Raw genomic sequence first — 24,364 nt, 5'->3', positions numbered from 1 at the left:
GGTATCTAGAATTTAATGCAAAGAAAGCTACTGAAATGAAGCACATTATCAAAAGTTGGAGAAACACCAACTCAACCTCATACTTTAATTCAAGATAAATTTCAGAACAGGGAGATAGTACAGGGTTTTGGTAGGGCACAAGCCATCTATGTATGCAATGCTGGTTTGATCCCACCATATACAAGCCCCAAGCATTGCTGAGTGTACCCCTTGAGGTCCCACATCCTGCTGGGTGTGGTCCTGGTCTGGAACCATAGTGCCCGAGTCGAACTGCATCCTGAGGCCCGAGTATTCTACCATTCAGCCAGTTGGCTGAGAATAGAGAGTCAGGAGTGGCCCCAGGACCGCTCAGCATCACTTGGGAGGCCCTCTCCCAAATCATGAAAATTTCAACTAGATTGAAGAAAACATTTTTAAAAGAAAACTCCAGACACAGTTGGAAGGGATGGGGTGCATGTCTAGCATGTGTGAGGCCCCCAGGTTTGATTCCTAGCACTACATGGTGTCCACAAGCATTTACCACCACCCTAGTGAACTCCAGTCCCACCAGTCCCAAGCAGCACTCACTGCTGACCTAGAGCCCTGAATCATCAGACCCAGCCTAATGGACTGAGTATCTCTGGGAATAGCCCCAAGACCTCTGGCCAAAGAGGACAATAATCATGCACTGAAACCTATAAAAACTCAAATTCTCCAGGTTCAGAAGACAGTTTAAAAGTAGAGTACATGCCTGGAACATACATAGCTCTTGGCTCAATCCCCAGAACCCAATACCCTTCCAGCATCTACTAATATAGACTTGATGGGCCAGGAGTTCTGTCATCTATGCCCTCAGTCCATCCCAGGTTTCACTTCTTGAGCTCTGCTGTATATATTTTTTCTGTTATATTGAAGTTTTGAATGTTTTTGGATGGGGGCCGCCCCAGAAATGCCTAGGTTGTGGAGAAGGATGTTAAAAATAAAGATAATAATTAGCATGATGGGGATACAAAATTTTGCATCACTTTTTTCCTTTTCTCATTTTTTGGGGGCAGTGCCAGGGATTGAACCAGGGCCTTATGCATATGAGGATGAGTTCCACCACTGAGCCACATGCCCATTATTTTCTACTTTTATAAGTCAATTAAACAAAGATTAAAAACTTTTAAAGACAACCAGATCAGAAAAACAACATGCATTTATAAAACATTTTATAGAGAACTTAATGGGCTGGAGCGATAGCACAGCGGTAGGGCGTTTGCCTTGCATGCAGCCAACATGGCCGACCCGAGTTCGATTCCTCCGCCCCTCTCGGAGAGCCCGGCAAGCTACCGAGAGTATCTCGCCCGCACGGCAGAGCCTGGCAAGCTCCCCGTGACGTATTCAATATGCCAAACACAGTAACAACAAAGTCTCCAATGGAGACGTTACTGGGCCCGCTCAAGCAAATCAATGATCAACGGGAGGGCCCATCTTGCCCCCCCATCAATAATCTTTATATAAAATTATAATAAACAGTAAAAAAATACTCAATAGAAAAAGGTTAAAGTAATGAAGAAACACTCAAAAGAAAAAGATCAAGGTAATGAAGAATCTATTCATAAATAAAAGTACAAATGACCAAACACCTGACAAGTTCGCCATAATCAATGTGAAATGAAGTTTTATGACTTTTTTAAATACAAATACAACATTGTATTTGATATCTCAGCATAGCAAAAAAAAAAAAGTAAGCTCTCTCTATGTCCCTATGATCCCATCTTGGGATTAAAGAGCAATATATATGAGCAACAAAATAAAAATGATACAGAAAACTAAAGCCAAAAATACAGGCAATAATTCTGATCTTCACTGTTTTCTTTTAGTTTATTCCTAAATTTTTTTTTAATAAAAATGAATCATTACCTTAAATTTAAAAAAATAAGGATTTTTTTAAAAAGTGAATCCTGGGGCTGGAACAATGGCACAGCGGGTAGGGCATTTGCCTTGCACGCGGCCAACCCGGGTTCAATTCCGAGCATCCCATACTGTCCCCCAAGCACCGCCCGGAGTAATTCCTGAGCGCAGAGCCTGGAGTAACACCCGAGCATCACCTGGTGTGACCCAAAAAGAAAGAAAAAAAAAGTGAATCCTGCCACAATCATACCTATCAAAAAATGTTTATTTTTGGTTTCGGGGGCCTATCAGGATGGTGCTCAGGGGTTACTCCTGGAACAGTGCTCATGGTTCACTCTGGGCGGTGCTTAGCCAACCGTGGGGCACTGGGCTCAAATCTGGCTTCTAACATGCAAAGTGTGTGCTCCAGTCTCTTAGAGCACATCTCCCCAGCTCAGTATCAGGTCTGGGGTTGCTTGATTCAGGGGCCATATTCTGCAGTGCTCAGGGGCTATGCCTGTTCTGTGCTCAAGAGTGATCCCTGGTGGTGTATGGTGATCCCTGGTGGTGTATATAATGTGCTGAATTTTCAAATGAGGGTTGGAGGGATGCAAGGCAAGAACCTTAACTTCTGTAATATCTCTCTGACCCACAAATACAAACCCAAAGGGCTTACTTATTTATTTCAGCCACACCCAGATGTGCCAGAGCTTGCTCCTGGCTCTGTGCTAAGGGGTCACTCCTGTGGCAACAGGGGGCCATATAATGCAGTGCCAGGGATCAAACAGCGGTCAGCCACATGCAAGGCAAGCACCTTACCCCTGTACAATCTCTCTAACCTCAATTTTGTTTTAAAAATTATGGCCCCAGTAATAACATTTCTAGGAATTTTCAAAGGAAATAATATAGGTACAACAATAAACAAGAATATTTATTATATCATCAAAAGGGAAAAACTGGGGGCTGGAGCAATAACACAGCGGGTAGGGCGTTTGCCTTGCACGCAGCCGACCTAGGTTCGATTTTCAGCATCCCATATGGTCCCCCGAGCACCGCCAGGAGTAATTCCTGAGTGCATGAACCAGAAGTAACTCCTGTGCATCGCCTGGTGTGACCCAAAAAGAAAAAAAAAAAGGGAAAAGCTGAAAACCAACACAACATTCAAACAATAAAAATTCATACAACTTGGGACTGGAGTGATAGCAGAGCGGGTAAAGCGTTTGCCTTGCATGTGGCCGACCCGGGTTCGATTCCCAGCATCCCATATGGTCCCCTGAGCACGGCCAGGAGTAATTCCTGAGTGCATGAACCAGGAGTAACCCCTGTGCATCGCTGGATGTGAACCAAAAAAACAAAAACAAAAAAATTCATACAACTAGAACAATTTTTTTTTTAATTTTTGGGTCACACCCGGCAATGCACAGGGGTTACTCCTCGCTCTGCACTCAGGAGTCACCCCTAGTGGTGCTCAGGGGACCATATGGAATACTGGAAATCGAACCCGGGGTGGCCGTGTGCAAGGCAGATGCCCTACCCACTGTGCTATCTCTCCAGCCCCTAGAACAATGATTTTTATTGGAATACCTTCCTTCCAGTACAGATTATTATATACAAAATACATTGTGCTAGGTTTCTGTCTTCGCATGTATAGCTATATCATCTCTATATCCAAAACATAAAATAACTGAGAATAGAAAACTACCAAAAGCATATACAATTTTCTGAAATGTAAACATTGGGAATAGTTAGCTAGTAATCAGAACTTCAAATCTCTCTATATTCTGATTCCCAAATTTGAATGCTAGTCACTAACTTTTGCCAGAAAATTTCCTATCTATCTGCTTATTCAGTATTTTCCATCAAGTATCTTCATATTCTCACAAGACAACATAATCAAAAGAAGTTCCTACACTCCCATTCTATTTCTGAAAAAACACTTGTTTTGTCCAAAGATGTCTCTAATTTAGCTCTAAACAACTCCATTCTTTCTATTTAACAAGTCTGGAGTCATCTTTGACTTCTCTTTCTCTCTATAGTTAGGTCAAAAACTAAAACTCTCAAAATAAAGCCTACATAAGTCTGGCTGAAAAAAGTTATATCATATTCAGAAGCAAATTATGCTACCCCTTTATCATCACTCTCTTTCTCTTTCTATGCTTCATTTCCTCTGAGCACTTACCCTCTGATATAATTTAAAACCTATCCATTGTAATTCCCTCATCTAACAAAAATTCTTAAGAAGCAGTTTATGCATGTGTAAGCCCACATAAAGAAGAATTGTATTACTATGTAACAGGCAATCAGTAAATATTTATTAAATAGATAAAAAATATTTTTCTTCTCAAAGCCTAAAAATAAATCCTAGCCTCTCATAAAGAAAAGCTACTGGTAAGAAGAAAGTGAATATTTTTTGGCTTTTTGGGGGGTCATACCCAGTGATGCTAAGGGGTTACTCCTGGCTCTAAACTCAGGAGTTACTCCTGGCAGTGCTCGGGGGACTATATGGGATGCCAGGGATTGAAACCAGGTTGGTCGCGTGCAAAGCAAATAACCTACCCACTGTACTATCACTCTAGCCCCAAAAGTGAATTTTTAAACAGTTCATTTTCTAATTACTAAGGTACAATTATAAATCACTGTAGGTTTAAAATACCTAGATAGGTTGCAAACTTTATTACTCATAAAAGAAACTTTCTGTCATAAGATGAAAGTGAGCAAAAAGAAAATTTTTTAAACAGGTATCTTACTTTGTGCATTTTGGCACTGGCCATATGATAGGCCAAAAAATTATACCAGTACATACAGTCCTCCTCATCTGGTGAAAGAGTATATAACTGATGATATCTCTGGAATTGGGTGATTATCTTCTTATGTAGGTCCTGAAATGCAAATGAAACACTTCAGAGAATAGATACAACTTCATGACCTAAGAATTACATAACTCTAGTTTCCAAAACTTTAGAACAAGAATGTACAGATCGCTCCACAAGATACTTATTAATTTAAAAAGAAAAAATTCTAACATGATAGTGGGAAGTGGCAGATATCACTTTAAACAAGGTATCAGTTTGCCATGCACGCAACCGATCTGACTTCAATCTCCCAGAACCCTGTATGGTTCCCCAAGCCCTCTAAGGAATGATATCTGAGCACAGAGCCAAGAGTCAGCCCTGAACACCACTGGGAGTGCACCCAAAATCACAACAAAAAAGTGATAGTGATCACTGTTGATTTCACTCATATTAAGTAATCAATACACTGACATGACACACTATAAACACATCATTTCTATGGTATTATGCTAAAAATATACAGCCTTGATCTAGTCCATAAAAAGCCAGGGATATAGTTCTGGCGGTTAAAGACATTCCTAGCCTTTGCAAGGCCTAGAGTTTTGATCCTGGGTGCAGTATGCAAGACCCACCAAGCCTGAACTATCATGCCCAATTCACTGCACCAAGCATCACTGGGAGTGACCCTGCCTCCACCCACACCCATATAAGCACTGCTCAGAGTGGCCCATATGAAAAAAAGTGACTCTAAGATAGAAAGCTGTACAATTTTCAAATATGTGAAGAAATGAGAGAAACATGATACTCATTTTATGCTGTATGATAAAATGCAATACAAGATCAAGAATTGGAACTGGACCACAAAAAAAAAGGAGGGAGACATTAGTGAGTATGGTTAAGAAATAAATGCAAATAAAATATGGGCTGGGGACTGGAGTGACAGCACAGCGGGTAGGGCATTTGCCTTGCACGTGACCAACCCGGGATCAATTCCCAGTATCCCATATGGTCCCCTGAGCACCACAGGAGTAATTCCTGAGTGCAGAGCCAGGAGTAACCCCTGTGCGTTGCTAGGTGTGACCCAAGAAGCAACAACAACAAAAAAAGAGTATGTGGGCTGATTGATGTATCAGTGTTAATTTTCAGTTTCTGATAACTATTATAGTTGTATAAGACATTAACATGTGGGGAAGATAGGCAAAGGGTGTATGTGCAGAAACTATGTACTGCGTGACAACTTCTCTGAAGATGAAATATCTTTCCAAGTAAAAGTTAAAGAAAAAAAAAATACATATGCAGACATGAAATACCTGCAACTGGCTGCGATTCTTCTCTGTAAGGAAATCTACTTGAAGATCATGTAAATAGTAATGAAATGACTTTCCATTCCGATCACAGAATAAAAGCGACTTATTAACAAACTCCTGCAGAATGTCTTCAACTTCTTCAGTTTCCATGTCCCAGAGAATACATAACACCTAGGAATCATTTTAAGCTTAAAATGTGCCATTAAAAAAATACCACCAAGAAAAAAAAATACCACCAAGACTGCTGAAAGGTTTTAAGACCCCAGGAGTTTCTATCTGAAAACCCATAAGGTCTCCATTTAGAGCCCAACAATTACTCAAGACAGAAAAGAGAAAGAAGTCATACTCTCCTCCAGCTTCACTACAATCGCTGTAAAGTAAGATAATCATCTAAATTCTACAGAAAGTTCTTGATGGAGGCTAAGAACAGTGAACTTCTATATCTCCTACTATATCACTCGGTCACTTTCTATCCCTCCAATTTCCTCTGTAACAATATACTCAGTATTATACAAAAGATTCCATGCTGTAAATAGCCAAGGACAAAAATTGGTGGTTCTTCTATTACCTTTGTAGGCACCTTGACATCCTTCTGAAGAATAGAAAGATCGGTATAATAATCTTTGATATCTTCTCTAAGCATTTCTACACTTATAGACATGGCTTCGTCCAAAGCCTCATAATCATAAGATGAAGATTTCCTTATTCTTTTAAACTGCTTGTTCTGAAGTTGTCTGAGGTAGTATTCCCAGCGATTGGGAAAGTCACGTAAAAGAGCACCGATTAAAGATACTACAAGAGGAGAACCTAAAAAAAATTTCAAATGAAATAAAATAGATGTTAATACTATCTCATTTTTAAATGACTTGTAATTTGAGAATCCCTTTATTTCTGCTGCATTTTTATCCAAAGCCTTAAAGATGTTTGTAGCACCTTGGTTTATTTTTTCCCATAGTTTTACTGAGTTAGGATATATAGCATAACAACTTCCATAAAGGTCAAATTACTTAAGCTCACTTCAGGTATGTTATTCTAAGGAAATCTGTCTGCAGCACTGTCCTCCCGTTATTCATCGATTTGCTCAAGCGGGCCCAGTAACGTCTCCATTTTGAGACTTGTTGTTACTGTGTTTGGCATACTGAATACATCACGGGTAGCTTGCCAGGCTTTGCCATGCGGGCGAAATAAAAAATATTTCATGACACTGGTGGAGGGATGGGTGTTGGAACACTGTATGAATAAAACCAGATCATCAACAGCTTTGTAATGTTCTATCTCACAGTGATTTAATTAAAATAAAAAACTTCTTTCATATGTTTCATGGGGTCAGGGAGACAGCTTAACTGAGAGAGCTTAACAGATATAGTAAAAGAACAACCCCAGGGACCAGAGAGATAACTCGAGGAACTGAGCATAAGCTCTCCAAGCAGGAAGTTTGGTCAATCCCCAGACCAGATGGTGCCCTGATCACCATAGGGGGTAACCACTTAGCAAAGAGCCAGAAATAGTCCCTGAATACTTCTCGGTGTAGCCCCAAAGAAAAACTAAAGCACAAATCTAGCATGTGAAAAACCCTGACCCCTGGTACATAGCCCTGAGTACCATCAGGCATAGTCCTGGATGCTCCAAGCAACCGAGGGTGCAATGCTGATGGACCCAGCATCCCAGGTACAGCCCAGTGACCCTGAGCACTTGGAATTCATGCCAGAATCACCTCTGCCTGGAGTGGTCCCAGATCTCAAGCACTACCCGTGTGCCTTCTACCTTAAAAGAAAGAAAGAAGAAGATATAAACTTTCTTTCTCTTATACAGGAGTTAAGGATCTTGTCTTATACCCAGCAGGACTGGGTCTGACTCCCAGCACCACCAACAAGGGGGTCACTCTTGAACACAGAACCAGGAACAATCCTTGAGTATGGCTGGGTGTGGCCCAACCCACTTCCCCCAGCCCCACAAGAAAAGAAACATTTTCTGTGATGAAAAGTATAGCCCAAGGATGCACATATCTAGTACGTGCATGACCCGGCCTTCAATTCTGGCCCCTGAAGGATTTAGCATGGCCCCCTGGAGCACTTCCTGGAGTGCTCTATCAGTCCCTGAGCACTGCTCAGGCCAGCAAAAAATATGTCTGGCCCAAACGCTGAGTCAAGCATTATTGGGTATGACTACTATAAAAACAAAATAATACACCAAAATTTTTTTCATTTATAGATATATATCACAGAACTATTTAAAAATAAAATATTTTAACCAGTTAAAGAAATTATTGAATAAGTATATCACAATATTACCTCATTAATAATTTTTTCAAAAGATATTTAAAGACATGTAAAATGTTCACTGTATATTTTAGAAAATATATATATGTGTGTGTGTATATATGTATACATATATATATAACCAGAAATAGTACAGTGGGCAAGGTGCTTGCCTTGCATGCGGATGACCCAGATTTGATCCCAGCATCCCAAATGGTCCCCAGAGCACTAGGAGTGATTTCTGAGTACAGAACCAGGAGTAACCCCTGAGCACCGCCAGGTGTGGCGCCAAAACAAAAACATAAAAAAAAAGATATATTATGAAAGAAGACAATATCCAAAACCAAATATACCACCAAGTTTCAATTATTTTTCCAAAGCTAGTTATGTCTAAAAGACAGGAAGAAGAAAAACTCTCACAATGGTAGTAATGATCAGATTACACATAATTCCAATTACTTCTTTATAATTTCATTCTTCAATCCTTTAAAAATGGACATGTAGCACCTTTATAATGAATATGAATCAAGTATATTTTCTATGTTTAATATTTTTTAAGTTAAAAAAAATTTTAAGTCAACTAACTCAAAATCATGGAGCTCAGATTAGTACCAGGAATTTTGCTCCATGACTTGAAGGCCAGCCACATGTGCTAGGTGAGAAGGAAGCTCAGATAGAGAAGAGAGCACCAAATAAAGGGTGTTGTGAAGACCCTCCCAGGGTGGGAGAGACATGCTAAAAGTGGTCTATAGACCAAACATGACTGCCACTCAATGCCTCTCTGGCAAAACACAGTACCCAAAAGAAGAGAGAGAGAACAGGGAGGAATGCCCTGCCACAGCGGCAGGGTGGGACGGGGGGGGGGGGGGGGGGGGGAGGGGGGGAGGAAGGGGGGTCGGAGGGATGATAGGACCCGTGGTGGGGGAGGATGGGCACTGGTGGAGGGATGGGTACTTGATCATTGTATAACTGAAACCCAAGCACAAAAATTTGTGAGTCTATAAGTATACTTCATGGTGTTTCACTAATAAAAAAAAATGATAAATAAAAAAAAAAATAAAATAACATCAAAAAAAAATAAAATAAAATAAAATAAAATAAAAAATCATGGAGCAATCTGACATAGAAGAGAAAAAAAGAAAGAAAAAGTTTGGCCCTGAGAAACACCCAGGGGCTTAGAACTGTCTTTCAGGCATATGGTTATGAGTTTAATCCCTGGTACTGCCACACAAGTCCAGAGTAATACTGGTTGCTCTGCTATCTCAGTCTGACAACTATGTTCTGTGGTCTCTGGCACTGCAAGCAATTTCCAGTCGTACTGCAGTCAGCTGTGTGCAAGCACTACCACAAAGGGGTACATCCAACTAAAAATGAGTGACCTATGTGATAACAGCGACCCTACATACACAAAGACACATGTGCCTAGCCCCACCAAGTATGTATGCAAGCACAATCAGGAATTCAAACCTTAGTGGGATTCAGAGCAGAGTTTGCAAGCAACAAGGTCTGATGTGTGACCCCACCCCCTACTCCAGCAGCACCACAGCTAAAAATGCAACTACCACAACCCACCATGTGTTCATCCCCCCCGTCATCATTACAACAGTGAAGGGAAGGGGGAGAGGGGGGAGAAAAGAAACAAACAGAAAAACTAGTGTTCTCTTTCCCAAAAAGAGATTCCCAAGCATTAACAACCAATGAAGAAAATGTTAACAGCTGTGGCTTTGGCCATAATAAAATTTTTAATTTCTGTATGTCAAAAAGTAATACAAATGAAAGTAAAAGGCAAAAAAAATCTGGGGCAAAACTATTTGCAAGACATAACAAGGGTATAATATCTTCAATCAAGTGCCTTTAAAAAATCTATTAAATACTCATGTCACAAAAGGATTGTTTCTTAAAATATTAGTCATGGTCACGGTCACAGTCCTCTCATTTTTTGATTTGCTCCAGTGGGCCCAGTAACGTCTTCATTTTTTTGAGACTTCTTGTTACTGTGTTTGCATATTGAATACGTCACAGGTAGCTTGCCAGGCTTTGCCACGTGGGCGAGATACGCTCGGCTGCTTGCCGGGCTCTCCGAGAGGGGCAGAGGAATCAAACCCGGCTCAGCTGGGCTGGCTGCGCGCAAGGCAAACACCCTACCACTGTGCTATCGCTCCAGCCCAAAATATTAGTATTTTATACTAATATTTATATAGTCATTTATGGGGCCAGAGTGAAAGTACAACATGTAGGGCATTTTCCTTGCATGCAGTGGACCCAAGTTCAATCCTGGCATCCCATACAGTCCCCTGAGCACTAATAGGAGTAATTCCTGAGTGCAGACTCAGGAATAACCCTGAGCATCGCTGAGTGTGCTCCAAAAATGACCCTCCTAAAAAATGTCATTTAAAACACACATTTAGAAAATGACACATGTTCTGGACTGACCATATTAAGAGCAATAGCTTTATTGTTCCCCTCCTCTCGTCTTCCTTCTGAGGTTGTGAGGTGACACCCATGGACGCAGAAGGCCCATGCTTTGACTGCAAGGCCTGCTGGGCTCACACACTGTGGGCCAAATTGTAGCTGTGAAGCTCTCTCTCTCTCTCTCTCTCTCTCTCTCTCTCTCTCTCTCTCTCTCTCTCTCTCACACACACACACACACACACACACACACACACACTATGGTACAGCAGTAACTGCACACTTTGATGTGCCCTGGACATGAGCGTCAGTGCTGGGGATCTACCTCTCCACCGCAAGCCTCTGAGCTCTACCACAGAGAAACTCCAGACCAGAACACTTGTTTTCTAAAATCCTCACACAAAAGAATAAGTTAAACTCTAATAATTCTAATTCTCACTGTAAATTTTTATTCTGTGATGACAGTAGTCATGTCTTTATCTCACACCTCCCACAAATAATTTGAGATTTTTTTTTTACAAGAAACTGAACTTGAACCCAAATCTCATGCGTGCAAGGCATGCACTTTAAAACAACACAAAATAAATTATTTCCATTCAGCTTTGGGGCAGGAGTTTGGGTTCGGGATGGAAACATCCAAAATATGGTGGTGGGAAGGTGTAATGGTGGTAGGATTGGTGTTCAAATACTAGCACTGTAGCACTGTCCTCCCATTGTTTATCAATTTGCTCCAGGGGGCCCAGTAACATTGTGAGACTTGTTACTGTGCTTGGCATATTGAATACGTCACGGGTAGCTTGCCAGGCTTTGCCGTGCGGGTGAAGTAGCTTGCTGGGCTCTCCGAGAGGGGCGGAGGAATCGAACCTGGGTCAGCCATGTACAAGACAAACACTATTGCAAGGCGCTATTGCAAGGTGCAATGTCCTACCCACTGTGCTATTGCTCCAGCTCAAATATTAAATGTAATCAAATATTGTGAACTAGTTTATAAAAATAAAATTAAATTTGAAAAAAAAAGGCATGAACTTTACCTTACTGTTGACTTGCATTTTTTTGCATCCCTAGTTTTTAATGAATGATTACCAAAGCATCACTAACCACATACAGTGTTGAAGAGATTTAGAATATTAAACATCCTAGTACAGTCTGGGCGTGCCCATGTGCTGTTTATATCCATTAGTTCAACTTTCAAAGTGTACACTGTTATCTCTATAAGCACTCATGTGTAAAATAAATAAAGATACCTTTACATTCTTTTATAATACTATGCGCTTGTTCTGGCAATTCTGTTTTCTTCATATTTACAAAAAGAGATAAAATTTCAAGTCCTTTTTCTTTTCCTAAGCCACTCTCCACAGGAACTACATATTTAGGACCTGTAACAAAATTATAAGACAATAAATAACTTGGTTTCCCACATATTTGGAATAGCAATTGAATTGAAAGAGAAGTACTGAAGAAACAAAATACGAATCCTTACCCATTACGGAATCTGTGACACTCTTGTCTCTGGTTGTAAGAAGAATCTGACACTGATTGTCAAAAGCTTTTAAAACCCAAGGATCCCAAACATCATCCAAGATCAACAGAGACCTAATTAAAAAAATAATAATAACTGTATGGAATAACTAATTACATTTATTTTAAGCTTCCTTTTTTAAAAAAGGAATGCCCCCAATGTTTTTAACATCTGCAGAATTTGAGGAGGGAAAAAAACACAATAGATCATCCTCCTTTGTTACATTCCTTCCATAGCAAATATTGATTCAAATGAGAAAAAAAAGGGAAGATTTTCCTTTCCTGAAATTCCAAATAAAACCATATTAAAGACTTTATAGGGCAAGAGAGCCTGATCAACTGCCTGAGTGCATGTTTCGAGTATAGGAGGCCCCAGGTTTGATCCTTAATACCACATGATCCAACAAGTACCAACAGAAGCAGTACTGAGTCCTCTGCCAGGAACAGAGCCAGGAGAAGTCCCAAGCACCTCAAGGTGTGGCCCAAAAACAAAGAAAAAAAGAAGACAACTGTGTATACCATGTAAGTATTAGGAATGAATTACCTAGTACATAAAGAGAACTATGAAAATAACAGGATCTTTTTCCCAATGGGATCTTCTCCCCAATAGAATTCACCAATGCCAAGGAAGTACTAGGCTCAGGTTAGCAGTAAAACAAATCATACACCATAATAATATATGATCATGTTTCACCTATGAAACTAGAAGCTTATGTTCAAACCCAACAAAACATACTGGCAAGAGCACTACTTTCATTTGGTACCCTGGAGAACTCTATCCAAAAACGCAATTTGTTTCTGATGACAAAGAACCTCTGTGCCAACTTCTCCTTGATTTACTCAAAAACTTTTAACTCATCAGAACAGATGGGGAAAAATACAACCAAAATCTGATAGCATAATGCTACAGTGGTTTCATCTGAATGGCACACTACTTCTTCACATTACAAAAAAAGACTCAAGGGACTGACACAAGTCTGAAAATTGCAACAGCATAGACCCAACGATGTGAAGAAACATGAAATGATGGGCTTTATAAGCCATGCTCCCATACACACACAAGAGAGTAGTTACAATATTTTCCTACATGCAAATCACTTGTATTACTGCAAGGGAAGTAGGATCAAGGAAGACACTGAGTGAGAAAGCGGGAATGGTCAAACCTATTTCATTAGGAAAACAGATGTCAGTGACTATCAAGGAGAAGGAGAGGTAACAGAAGAATCTGGAGAAAGAAGCCAGAGAAAATGGAGCATATCCAGTACAGTGAGCACCCTGAAAAATTATCTCAGAGGCTTTTCATATGAATAAATAATTCATTTTAATGCAATGTTTTACCAGCTGCCTATATTTACTTCTTCTCTTATCCTATGCTAACTTATTATAGATTAAGGAATTCAGGATAGTATGGAAATAGTATAGAGGTCATAGTGCTTGCCTTACATACAGAAGAATACTATTAGATCCCTGGCACCACATTTGGTTCCCTGAGCACTACCAGGAGTGCTGTCTGAACAGGGAGAGAAACAGTCTCTTAACACTGCAGAATATGGTCCAAGAACAAAAAAGGAAACCATGGATTCAAGGTAAGAGGCTTGCATTTTCTAACAGAGACCAGTCACCAACTGACTACTAAGAAACTTTTCTTGAGAGACTTGAGACTAGACATACCACATGATGTGAAAGGTATCATGCAAAAAGAAAAGGAAAAGCAGCAATTTTAGGACAGTGACAACCACTTATTTTTAGAGACAATAAACCCATCCAGAATGATGTTCGACGGGTTGAACACAAGCTTTGCATGTGGAAGGTCCACATTCAGTCCCTGGCATCACATGGCTCTTAGAACACAGCTGGAAGGACCCTCCTAATATTTGCTGTGGCTTCAAAACCAGAAAAAGAGAATATCTAGAAAACAATGGCTCTGTCTTGACTCTCAGGTGAACAACAGTAAAGGCTATGATGCTTTCAATATGTCAGTATTTCATTCTCATTGGAATTTATACACCTACTAAATTTGACTATTTGTACCTTGGATATTTGCGTAGCATCAGAACGCGGAGACGGTCTTTAGCCTCTTCAATATTAAGTGGGAGCCTCTGAGAAAAGCTCTCATCCTGATCCAACCGTGTGCAAAGATTTTGCAGTTTCATCAAAAGTCCAGACTTGTCTTGTTTCCCGATGGAAACCCAATGTACACCCCCTGGGAAACAACCTGAGGAGGAAAAAAATAATTTAGAGCCTTTAAACAGCAGTTTTCCTTTCAAGATTTCACTAATAAGCAACAGAATAACTCATTCTTCAATTTCAGCACACCATTCATGCCTTATGTATTCACAGTATGAATTTTGCTTAGGGACAATGTTGAGTTTTATAGATATGAGAAAACTGAAGTTTGAAGTAAAACTTTATCAGTAAAATCTCATTGAACAAAATTTCACCATATTCCTCCTATGTCATCAGTAATCAGTGTATTGCAGTTTCTCAACTTCAGCATCCTTGACATTTGGCACCAGGTAACTTTATATTTAGGCTGTCATGTCCATTGAAGAGGATTTAACAATCTTCCTGGCCTCTATGCACTGGACCCGAGCTTCCCAAACTTAATCTGGCCTACCACCCTTTTCAGGGGGAAAAAAAAAATTCCCTGGAAATCTATTTAAGCAAACAAACAGAAAACAAGCATCCCCCAGTATCAAGGGAGGGTACTATGGCCCCTTCTGGCTGATTCCAGCACCCCTCTGGGGACAGTATCCTCCATTCTGAGAAAGAATGCATTAAATGCTTTGATCATTCCCCCTTCACAGTTATGACAATGAAAAATATCTTCAGTGGTGGGCTGGAGCAATAGTACAGCAGGTAGGACATTTGCCTTGCACACAGTAGGTTCAATTCCTGGCATCCCATATGGTCCCCCAAGCACTACAAGGATTAATTCCTAAGTACAAAGCCAGGAATAAGTCCTATGTATCACAGTGTAACCCAATACGCCAAAAAAAATTTTTTTAAAGAAATTTCCAAGTATTATTAAATATATGCCCGGGAGAGGGAAGAGCAGAATCACCTCTGCCTGAGAACACTGGCATCCAGTAACACAGAACTCACTCATGGTTCTCAGAGAATCTTAAAAAAAGAAGTCAGGTTCAACTCTGGGTCTTTTGCTTACTAGCTGTGCAATTTTTAACAAATCACTTAATCAGTCACATTTACTTTTTATTGTCTATCCCATCTTTTTGAAAGTTATGTGAGATTAATGATATAAAATATGTAATTTGAGGCCAGGAATGTGACATATTGGTACAGCATACATATGAGGTCCTGTGTTGGATCCCAGGCACCAAACATCAATGTTTTTTTTTTACAAATATTAAACTATGAATTAGCAATAATTGTATTAGAATAGATATTATTAGTGTTAATATTAACTGTTACCTGTTATTAATATCAACTTAAAATATTTGAATATTTTTTTACTTATATATAGAGAAGACAAAAATATTAAACTATACTCAAGCACCTCCACATAGGTAACAAAAATAAGAAAGGGGTCTCGCTGGAGAGATAGCACAGTGGGTAGGGCATTTGCCTTGCATGCCGCCTACCCGGGTTCAATTCCCAGCATCCCATATGGTCCCCTGAGCACCGCCAGGAGTAACTCCTGAGTGCAGAGCCAGGAGTAACCCCTGTGCATCGCCAGGTGTGACCCAAAAAGAAAAAAAAAAGAGGTCTCTATTGTAAAATATGAACAGGAGTATCAGATTATACCAGTGAAATTAAATTAACCAAAAATATTTATATTGTGTGGTTTTAAAAGTATAAAAAAGGCAAAAAAAAACAGATATAAAAGTCTAAATTGCATTATACCAAAGTAAAGTTCACTGGTATTCACAAATAAGTAAAAAAGAAACCTGTATCTGAAAAACTAAAGTATCTGAAAGATATATAGAGACACAGATATATATAGATATAGATATTTGTCTACTTTTTTTTCTTCATTTCTTGGCCACAAACAGCAATGCACAGGGGTTACTCCTACCTCTGCACTCAGGAACTTCTCCTGGCAGTGCTTGGAGAAGGGATGGGATGCTGGGGATTGTACTCCAACCAGCCACACGCATGGCAAATGCCCCACCTGCTGTACTATCACTCCAGCTGCACAAATATCTATCAGTGACTGATATTTATGAAATACTATTATAAAAGTTATATATGTCGGGGCTGGAGAGATAGCACAGCGGGTAGGGCGTTTGCCTTGCACGCAGCCAACCCGGGTTCGATTCCCAGCATCCCATATGGTCCCCTGATCACCGCCAGGAGTGACTCCTGAGTGCAGAGCCAGAAGTAACCCCTGTGCATTGCTGGGTGTGACCCAAAAAATTTTTTTAAAAAAGTTATATATGTCAATATACATTTCATCCTGAAAGCAACTATCAGGAAGACACTATTACTATCCTCATTCCAGAGGTATAGAAAGGTTGAATGATTTGCCCAAAGTTACAGTTAAACAAGTAGAACTGGGATTTAAACTTCCAGTGTCAATGTTCAGTTTGGGCAAGGCAACACAGTACTCTTCAGAACTGAAGCAAAGATAGTACCAGGAAGAAAGATTTCATTATCAGACCCAGTCTTAGGAGGAATGAGGTAAATTCTCCTATTTTAATTCTGAAGGTTCCTAAAGTTCCCTTAGATTTCCCTTCAGTATAAGGTAATATGCAAGAAATGGTTATTAAGAAGCCCCTATAAGTTTAGCTGTGTCTGTATCTGATGTGTGAAAGAGTTTGGAAAAGTAGGTTCCAAAGTATTATATCTGATTATCTTTAATAAATGATTTAGAATTTAGGATAAAAAGCAAGTGAAAATAATTTTTATTTCTTTTAAATGAAAATACTATTTTGTCATTTTTGTTTTGGGGTCACACCCAGTCATGCTCAGGGGTTACTCTTGACTCTGCACTTAGGGATCACTCCTGACGGGCTCAGAGAACCATATGTGGTCCTGGGATTGAACCTGGGTCAGCCACATGCAAGGCAAACACCCTACCCACCATACTATTGATCTAGTCCCTAGTCTGTTACGTTTAAAATAAGAAAAATTTCAACTACCTGTTGTTCTGTTTTCTTTTTAACTTGTGCTTTCAACTTTAAAAAATTATCCTATGAATAAACACAAGGCAAAGGAAATATCCTAATACAGGTGATTAATCTGCTCTAAGGACATTTAAAATTTAAATACCTATTACCTACATCAACAAAGGTCTTTCTCTCCTAAATTTACAGCAGAAACACTCGGGCAAGATAAACATATGCAAAAAAACTCTTCGAACTACTAGTTTTAAAAAGATAAACATCCTCTCCAAAAACATTCAGGACTTGTTCTTCAAGCCAGTGTTTTCTTCTGAACGCATATCTTGCATGCTTGTCTTTGTTTCCTTGCTTGCCTATTTTTACTCTGGAGAAGCCCATATTCTCTTTTGAACACACATCTCCCTTTCTTTCCCCTCACATCTTCCTAAATATGTTTCAGAGCAATAGTACAAGCAAGTAGGGCACTTGCCTTGCACACAGCTGTCCTGGGGTGAATTCTGGCATCTCATATGGTGTCCCAACACCTCCAGGAGTGATCCCTGAGCACAGTAAGGAGTAAAGTCCTGAGCACCCAGGATAATTTTTGTAAAATAAGTAAAATGTATTATATTAATTTAATAAATATTGTAACAAAACAAATTTATTGTAATAAAGTCATAAATTTATAATCTTATAATTATACATTTACAACTTTATTATAAAACTAATTCCAACTATAAACTCTGCTGCATCACCAAAAAAAAAAAAAAAAGACTGATAAAATGACCACCTGATCTCCAAATCTGCTATCACAACATGGTTAAACACTAAAGCACAGTTTCACATTTCAGAAAGAATCCATCTTTAATATGGGCACAAGAGGGAGCAATTTAGCCTTGAATAAGGCTTGTACATATAATTCAGAACATTTTATTCAGAGAAATGGTATATTTACTTAGAGAAAATCAGCCCATACTTTCACATGAGATCTATTCTTGCAATAATTAATAATGTAGCAACATCAGAGATATCAAATGAATAGACAACCACAGAGGAAAACATCCAAGTGTTAAAAGCTCAACAGATAAAACAGTATAAGTCATTCAAAACTACAGAAGCTCTACAATTTTCTTATCCACCTTAAAAAAAAAAACAAAAAATTTAACTTTCAACGGAAAATCAAGTTATTTAAAAATGTACAGGCAAGGACCCAGGAGACAGTACAGGAGGCAAAGTGCTTGCCATGAATGTGGCTGTGGGGTTCACAATCCCTGACACCACATATTCCCCAGATGTGACCCCAAAATAAAACATATACACAAAAACACATAGGCACGCGCATGCACACACACACACACACACACACATACACAATTATCTAGGGATATGGCCACACAGATAGTACAGGAGCTAAGGCACTTGCCTTCATGCAAATATACAAAACCCTGGTTCAAACCCCAGCACCACATATGGTCCTTCAGGTGTCTCCCCAACCACAGAGCCAGGAATAAGAAATAGGCCTTGGCAGTGCCAGATGTCACCCAACTGACAGCCTCCAAAATGTATAGGCCTAAAATAAGCACAGAAGTTTAAGAATTTAGGGTCCAGAATAATGGCCCAACAGACAGGAATGTGTGCGGAAAGTGTGGGCTTGATCCCTGACAAGGAAACTGGGGTTGTCCCCACCAAAGAAACTTAATTGTTGTTTTTGAACATTCCTGAATTTGACTAATCACCACACACACACACACACACACACACACACACACACGCACACGCACACACACACACACACATACAAAAGGAAACTTCCTACAGGAATAACCCTTAATGAAGATAAAGTTCTTGGGTTTTTTGTTGTTGTTTTTAAATAAAGTTTACCTGGGGGCTAACAGTAGGGCACTTGCCTTGCATGCAGCCAACCTGGATTCGATCCCCAGCACCCCATATGGTCCCCTGAGCACTGCCAGGAGTTGTCCTTGAGCAAACAGCCAGGAGTAAGCCCTGAGCACAGTCAGGTGTGACCCACAAAACAAAATAAGTTTACCTGTAGATTCATCTATACTTTTAAAAGAAAAAAAGGTAACTGTGTACAAATGAAATGGCAAAAAATAACAATGTTTATATACATACATATATGTATACATATATGATTTTAAGGCCACACCCAGCAGTGCCTCAGGGATCAGTCCTGTTGGTGCTTAAGGGATCATATGGGATGCAGGGGATCAAACCCTGGTGGCCACATGCAAGGCAAGCACCCTAGTTTCTGTGCTATCACTCCAGTGGCCCACTCTTGAATCAGTGGATGTATAAATGCCAAAAACAAGTAAAGAACTAAATAAGAATAGTAAGAGTACAAATTAGAAGAAAAAGCTCACTGATTTAGTTACCTTAAAAATAAAGATATCTACAAAGAACGACCAGGACAAAATTAATATGGATGGTAAAAAGAAAGTATTTAATAACATCTAAAACCAAGGCCTAATATCTAAAATATACAAGAAACTTAAAAAAAAATGAAAATTCCAAACAAGTGATATAAAAAAATAAATTTAAGTCAAACTCAAGCTAGCAGAGATAACAATTAAGAAAAAGTCACATTGCAGGGGCTGGAGCAATAGCATAGCAGGTAGGATGTTTGCCTTGCATGTGGCTGAACTGGGTTCGATTCCCAGCATCCCATGTGGTCCTCCAAGCACCACCAGGAGTAACTACTGAGTGCAGAGCCAGAAGTGACCAAAAAGGAAAAAAAAAAGTCACAGTGGGAGGGGACTGAAGGAATCACTCAATGGCTTAGAGCAAAGCTTTTTCCACTCATGATCCCTTCTTGCCTGAGAAATGTTTATGAGACCCTGAGTACATAGATATATATGAAATAGGTATACAAATCAAACACTAATAAGAAATCATACTGAAATTTATCTTTCAAAAAACATTTTAAGATTTTTCACAATCCACACCCCACGCCACCCCTGCAACCCCATTCAGTTATGTTGCCCTGTTCTGCTAGCTTACAGAGAGCATCTGACTGTATGGCCACAAGTTCAAAACCCCATGGTCCCAAATATACCAATGGAATTCTGGCAGCTCTGCTGTCTGCGATACCTGGTGCCACACCAAAGCTAATTCCTGGTGCCACACCAAAGCCACATTCCTTGTCCGGTGCATCTGGCTATTTCTGAGTGAAATCCTGATTTATAATGGCTATCCAGTAAATAAAGTCACCAAAGAAGAACAAACTTCAATCTCTGACTGTTCAGAATCACAGACACCAACCTAGATTTGTACTTGGCATCTGAAGAGGAAAACGAAATAGTTGGTTTTGAGTTTTTGGTTTGTCTGGTTTTTTTTTTGGGGGGGGGGTGGGAATTGGTTTTTTTTAAAGAGGTAGTTTTGATTCTTTGACCTCTAGGAGTTGACACTATCTCCAGCTGTCAGAGTAAGTAAGTCATAGGACATCTAGATGATGTTGAAGAATTCCTTGTATCAAACCTACAGGTGTGATACAAGAAATAAAACGATAATCATGGAGAGGAGAAAAACACATTAGAGAGAGGGAGAATAAGGAGAAGAAATGACAGTGGGAAACCTTGTTGTTATTGTTATTTGGGTATAATCTGGCTGTGCTTAGGACTTACTCCCAGCTCTGAATTCTGGGACCACTCCTAGCAGGGTCGGGAGACCATATGACGTGCTAGAAATCAAATTCAGGTTGGCTGCAAGCAAGGCAAACACTAACTGGCTGTACTATCTCTCCAGCTATAAGAATGGTAAGATTTTGAAGGAAATAAACAAGGGAAGAAGCTAAGACTTGGAGTTCGCAGATGGCTTGGTGGTAGAGTATCTGCCTTACAGACATGAAGTCAAATATTCAATTCCTGGTACAGCCCTACAAGCAGAGTGTGATCCTGGGAGCAGCATCATTTTTGATTCTCAGTGCAAAAAAAAAGTGTGCGGATCTCTGGCATGTTACAAGCAAGTACCTGACAAATAAAGTATGAGACCCTCAGCAAAAAGCACAACTCAAGTGTGTGACACTACAACCAAGTGTATAAACCCCAGGGAACATCTCAAACAAGTGGACAACCACCGCAACTAAATGTGTGTAAGCCCCAGTTATCACCACCACAACGAAGAAAAACGAAGAACGGGAAGCTAAGTCTCTTTAGTTTGTCTGGTTTTGTTTTGGTACCACCCTGAGCTTGGAGATAACACAGAGGACCTAGTGGGTGCCACAGGATCATAGGTGGGACTTCTGCATGCAAAGCATGAGCTAGAGCTCTTTAAGCTATCTTTACAGCCCTAAAAGATTCAAGGACTTAGAGCTAAAATTGATACTAATCACTGATATTTTCTCAAAACGAAGTGGTTAAATCTATTTGAAGACCACAACTTGTGCGATTTGATTCCTGAGTAACTAATTCCATAGACTACTGGTCAACTAAGTTCCACAACTGAAAATTCACCCCGATAATCTGGAACGACTTAAATTAAGTCAGGGGAACACTTTCAAAGCTATAAATTATATAGATTTTTTTTAATTCACAATATTGAAAGGTAACCCCACTTCTTCACAAAAGAACTTAAACAAATTTAATATATACTTAATAACTAAGTATATCATAAGGCCTTTACCTTTACCTTATGATATATATATTATGTGTGTGTGTGTGTGTGTGTGTGTGTGTGTAACCAAGTAACTTTGCAGTCAGGTTAAAAAACAAGTAAAATAAATCCTTTCCCAAGACCACATGGAGCAAAGTACGAGGAAGTTCTCTGTAATGCACAAAGGGAAAAACAAGGATGAGGAACTGAGCATACTTCCAACAAATTACAATCAATACTACTGACAAAGGCTGTGAAGTATAAAACTAGGATGAAGTACAGTAGATGTGCCCTCAACTCCATCTTCTTACATCTTAGAGGAGAACCACTTATTTCATTCATTTTGCCACCATATAAGCTGTCTTAACTCCTGATTATATATTGTAAATAAAATAATTATTATCTGATTGGGCCACAGATATAGTAAAGCAGGCAGGGTAATTGCTTTTCACGAGGCAAACTTGGGTTTAACCTCTGGCACCAGTTGTTGTTCCCCGAGCCCTCCACCAAGAGTAATCCCCTTGTGGAGACCCAGGAGTAAATCCTGAGCACCACCAGGTATGGCACAAACACAAAAGAATTATTATATTCTCCCCTCCCATCCCTACCTTGTCTGCCTAAAGAACTTTTCTATACTTCCTCAAAACTCCACCCTACCAGAATGTCATCTCATTCAGGAAGTCTGTCTTGACCATCTTCTTCACCCAGAATCAACACATTCTTCCTTCCTTTATTTTGGCTTTTTTCATTAGGGCTGGAGCGATAGCACAGTGGTAGGGCGTTTGCTTTGCACGTAGCCAACATGGCCGACCCGAGTTCGATTCCTCTGCCCTTCTCGGAGAACCCAGCAAGCTACCGAGAGTATCTCGCCCACATGGCAGAGCCTGGCAAGCTCCCCGTGACGTATTGGATATGCCAAACACAGTAACAACAAAATCTCCAATGGAGATGTTACTGGGCCCGCTCAAGCAAATCGATGAACAATGGGAAGGCCTTTACTTTTACCTTTACTTTTTTTTCATTGGCTGGGTGGGGGAGTGGTTGGTCAGTGTGGTTGACCAGTGATACTCAGGACTTATTCCTAGCTCTGCACTCAGGGATCACTCCTGGCAAGAGGGGAGACAAGAGGTGCAGGGGATCAAACCCAGGTCTGCTGTGTGCAAGGCAAATAAGAACTATACCTATCTGGTCCTCTTCGTTTACTCTAAGTCTGTGCTTTATCACTGCATCACTGTCATCCCGTTGATCTTCGAATTACTCGAGCAGGTGCCAGTAATATCTCTATTCCACCCAGCCCTGAGATTTTAGCAGTCTCTTCTTACTCGTCTTTTCTCAATTATTGGAGACTCTTTCGGGGTCAGGAAAAAGAGACCTCTTCTCGTTACTGTATTTGGTATATTGAATATGCCAGGGGGGGCTTGCCAGGCTCTGCCCTGGCAGGCGGGATACTCTCGGTAGCTTGCCGGGCTCTCCGAGCGGTATATATTTATATATTTTTCTCTATGATTTGTTGCCTACTATCTGAACCCTATCAGATATGGTGTAGTAATTATAGGAAAATGGGTAGGAAGTATCTTATAATCACTGTCGAGTGTTCCAGAATGCGGCCTGGAGAGTGGCGATGGTTTGGTAGTGGAGGTCGGCTACTGGGGCTGGGTTCCTTGGGGTAGTCCAGTGGCATGGTTCTGGAAGCCTCATTTTATACTCCTGTCTGAGAGGAGCAAACTGAGTTCTGGAGGGTGGCCAATGAGGAAATTATCTGGTGCCGGCAAGGTGTGGCTTATGGGTGTGATCCCTGAGTCACCGGAGACTGGGGGAAGCAGGCAAAGGATCTCTGTTTCGAGGTCTGCTGAGTCCGGAGTCCAAGGTAATGAAGTTCCACCCTTTCTGGGTTCCCTGGGACTTCATTAATGCATGAGGCTCGGCCTGAGCGTCGAAAAGTGGCCTGGAGCATGGTGGTGGTTGGCTAGTGGAGGTCGGCTGTCAGGGCTGGGTCCCTTGGGGGTGGGGAGGTCTCTCACCTGCCCCACAGCCTGGCACGGCTGTCCTTTATAACTCTCTATTACTCAATTTCTCGCAAACATTGTAAATTGTCTCCAAGCCGAAGACCTCCAGAACCAGCCACCACCATGCTGAAACCACTCTCCACACACATAAAGGTACAGGCAGAGGAACAAAGGCATGCAGGTCCCAGGGCTGACATCTCCAAGCCTGCTCAGATCGGGGCTGAGCATCCTCCACCCAGATCCTCCAAATTCCAGTAGGCAGGGGTCACACCCACCAACTGGCCCCCTGGCACCGTGTAATCCCATCAACGGCCAAGATCCAGAGACTATAAAACCCAGCTCCCGGAAGCGATATCTTATTATCTCATTCTTACTTTGGACAACCTGGCAGGCTACCGAATGTAAACTGCCCACACAGCAGAGTCTGGCAAACTCCCCGTGGCATACCCAATATGCCAAATACCAGTAACAATGATGGGTCTCATTCTCCTAACCCTGAAAGAGCCTCGAATATGGCACTTTTTAAAAAATCTCAGGGCTAGGATGAAG

The 24,364-nt window shown here is 40.5% G+C and overlaps 1 protein-coding gene across 1 annotated transcript in view; it reads right to left on the bottom strand.

Moving 5' to 3' along the window:
- Nucleotides 1–24,364, bottom strand: part of APAF1 (apoptotic peptidase activating factor 1) — a 97,182-nt gene that overhangs the window by 69,030 nt on the left and 3,788 nt on the right. Inside the window, exons 4-9 of the mRNA XM_056114368.1 lie at nucleotides 14,170–14,353; nucleotides 12,101–12,213; nucleotides 11,865–11,996; nucleotides 6,522–6,760; nucleotides 5,957–6,124; nucleotides 4,602–4,733 (exon numbers count right to left, since the gene is read on the bottom strand). Of these exons, the coding sequence (XP_055970343.1) occupies nucleotides 4,602–4,733; nucleotides 5,957–6,124; nucleotides 6,522–6,760; nucleotides 11,865–11,996; nucleotides 12,101–12,213; nucleotides 14,170–14,353 (968 nt within the window). The remainder of the gene's footprint in view (nucleotides 1–4,601; nucleotides 4,734–5,956; nucleotides 6,125–6,521; nucleotides 6,761–11,864; nucleotides 11,997–12,100; nucleotides 12,214–14,169; nucleotides 14,354–24,364) is intronic.

Source organism: Sorex fumeus, unplaced genomic scaffold, assembly GCF_029834395.1.
Source record: "Sorex fumeus unplaced genomic scaffold, SorFum_2.1 ptg000003l, whole genome shotgun sequence".
Classification (NCBI taxonomy): domain Eukaryota; kingdom Metazoa; phylum Chordata; class Mammalia; order Eulipotyphla; family Soricidae; genus Sorex; species Sorex fumeus.
This window is presented reverse-complemented; position numbering and strand designations above follow the sequence as displayed.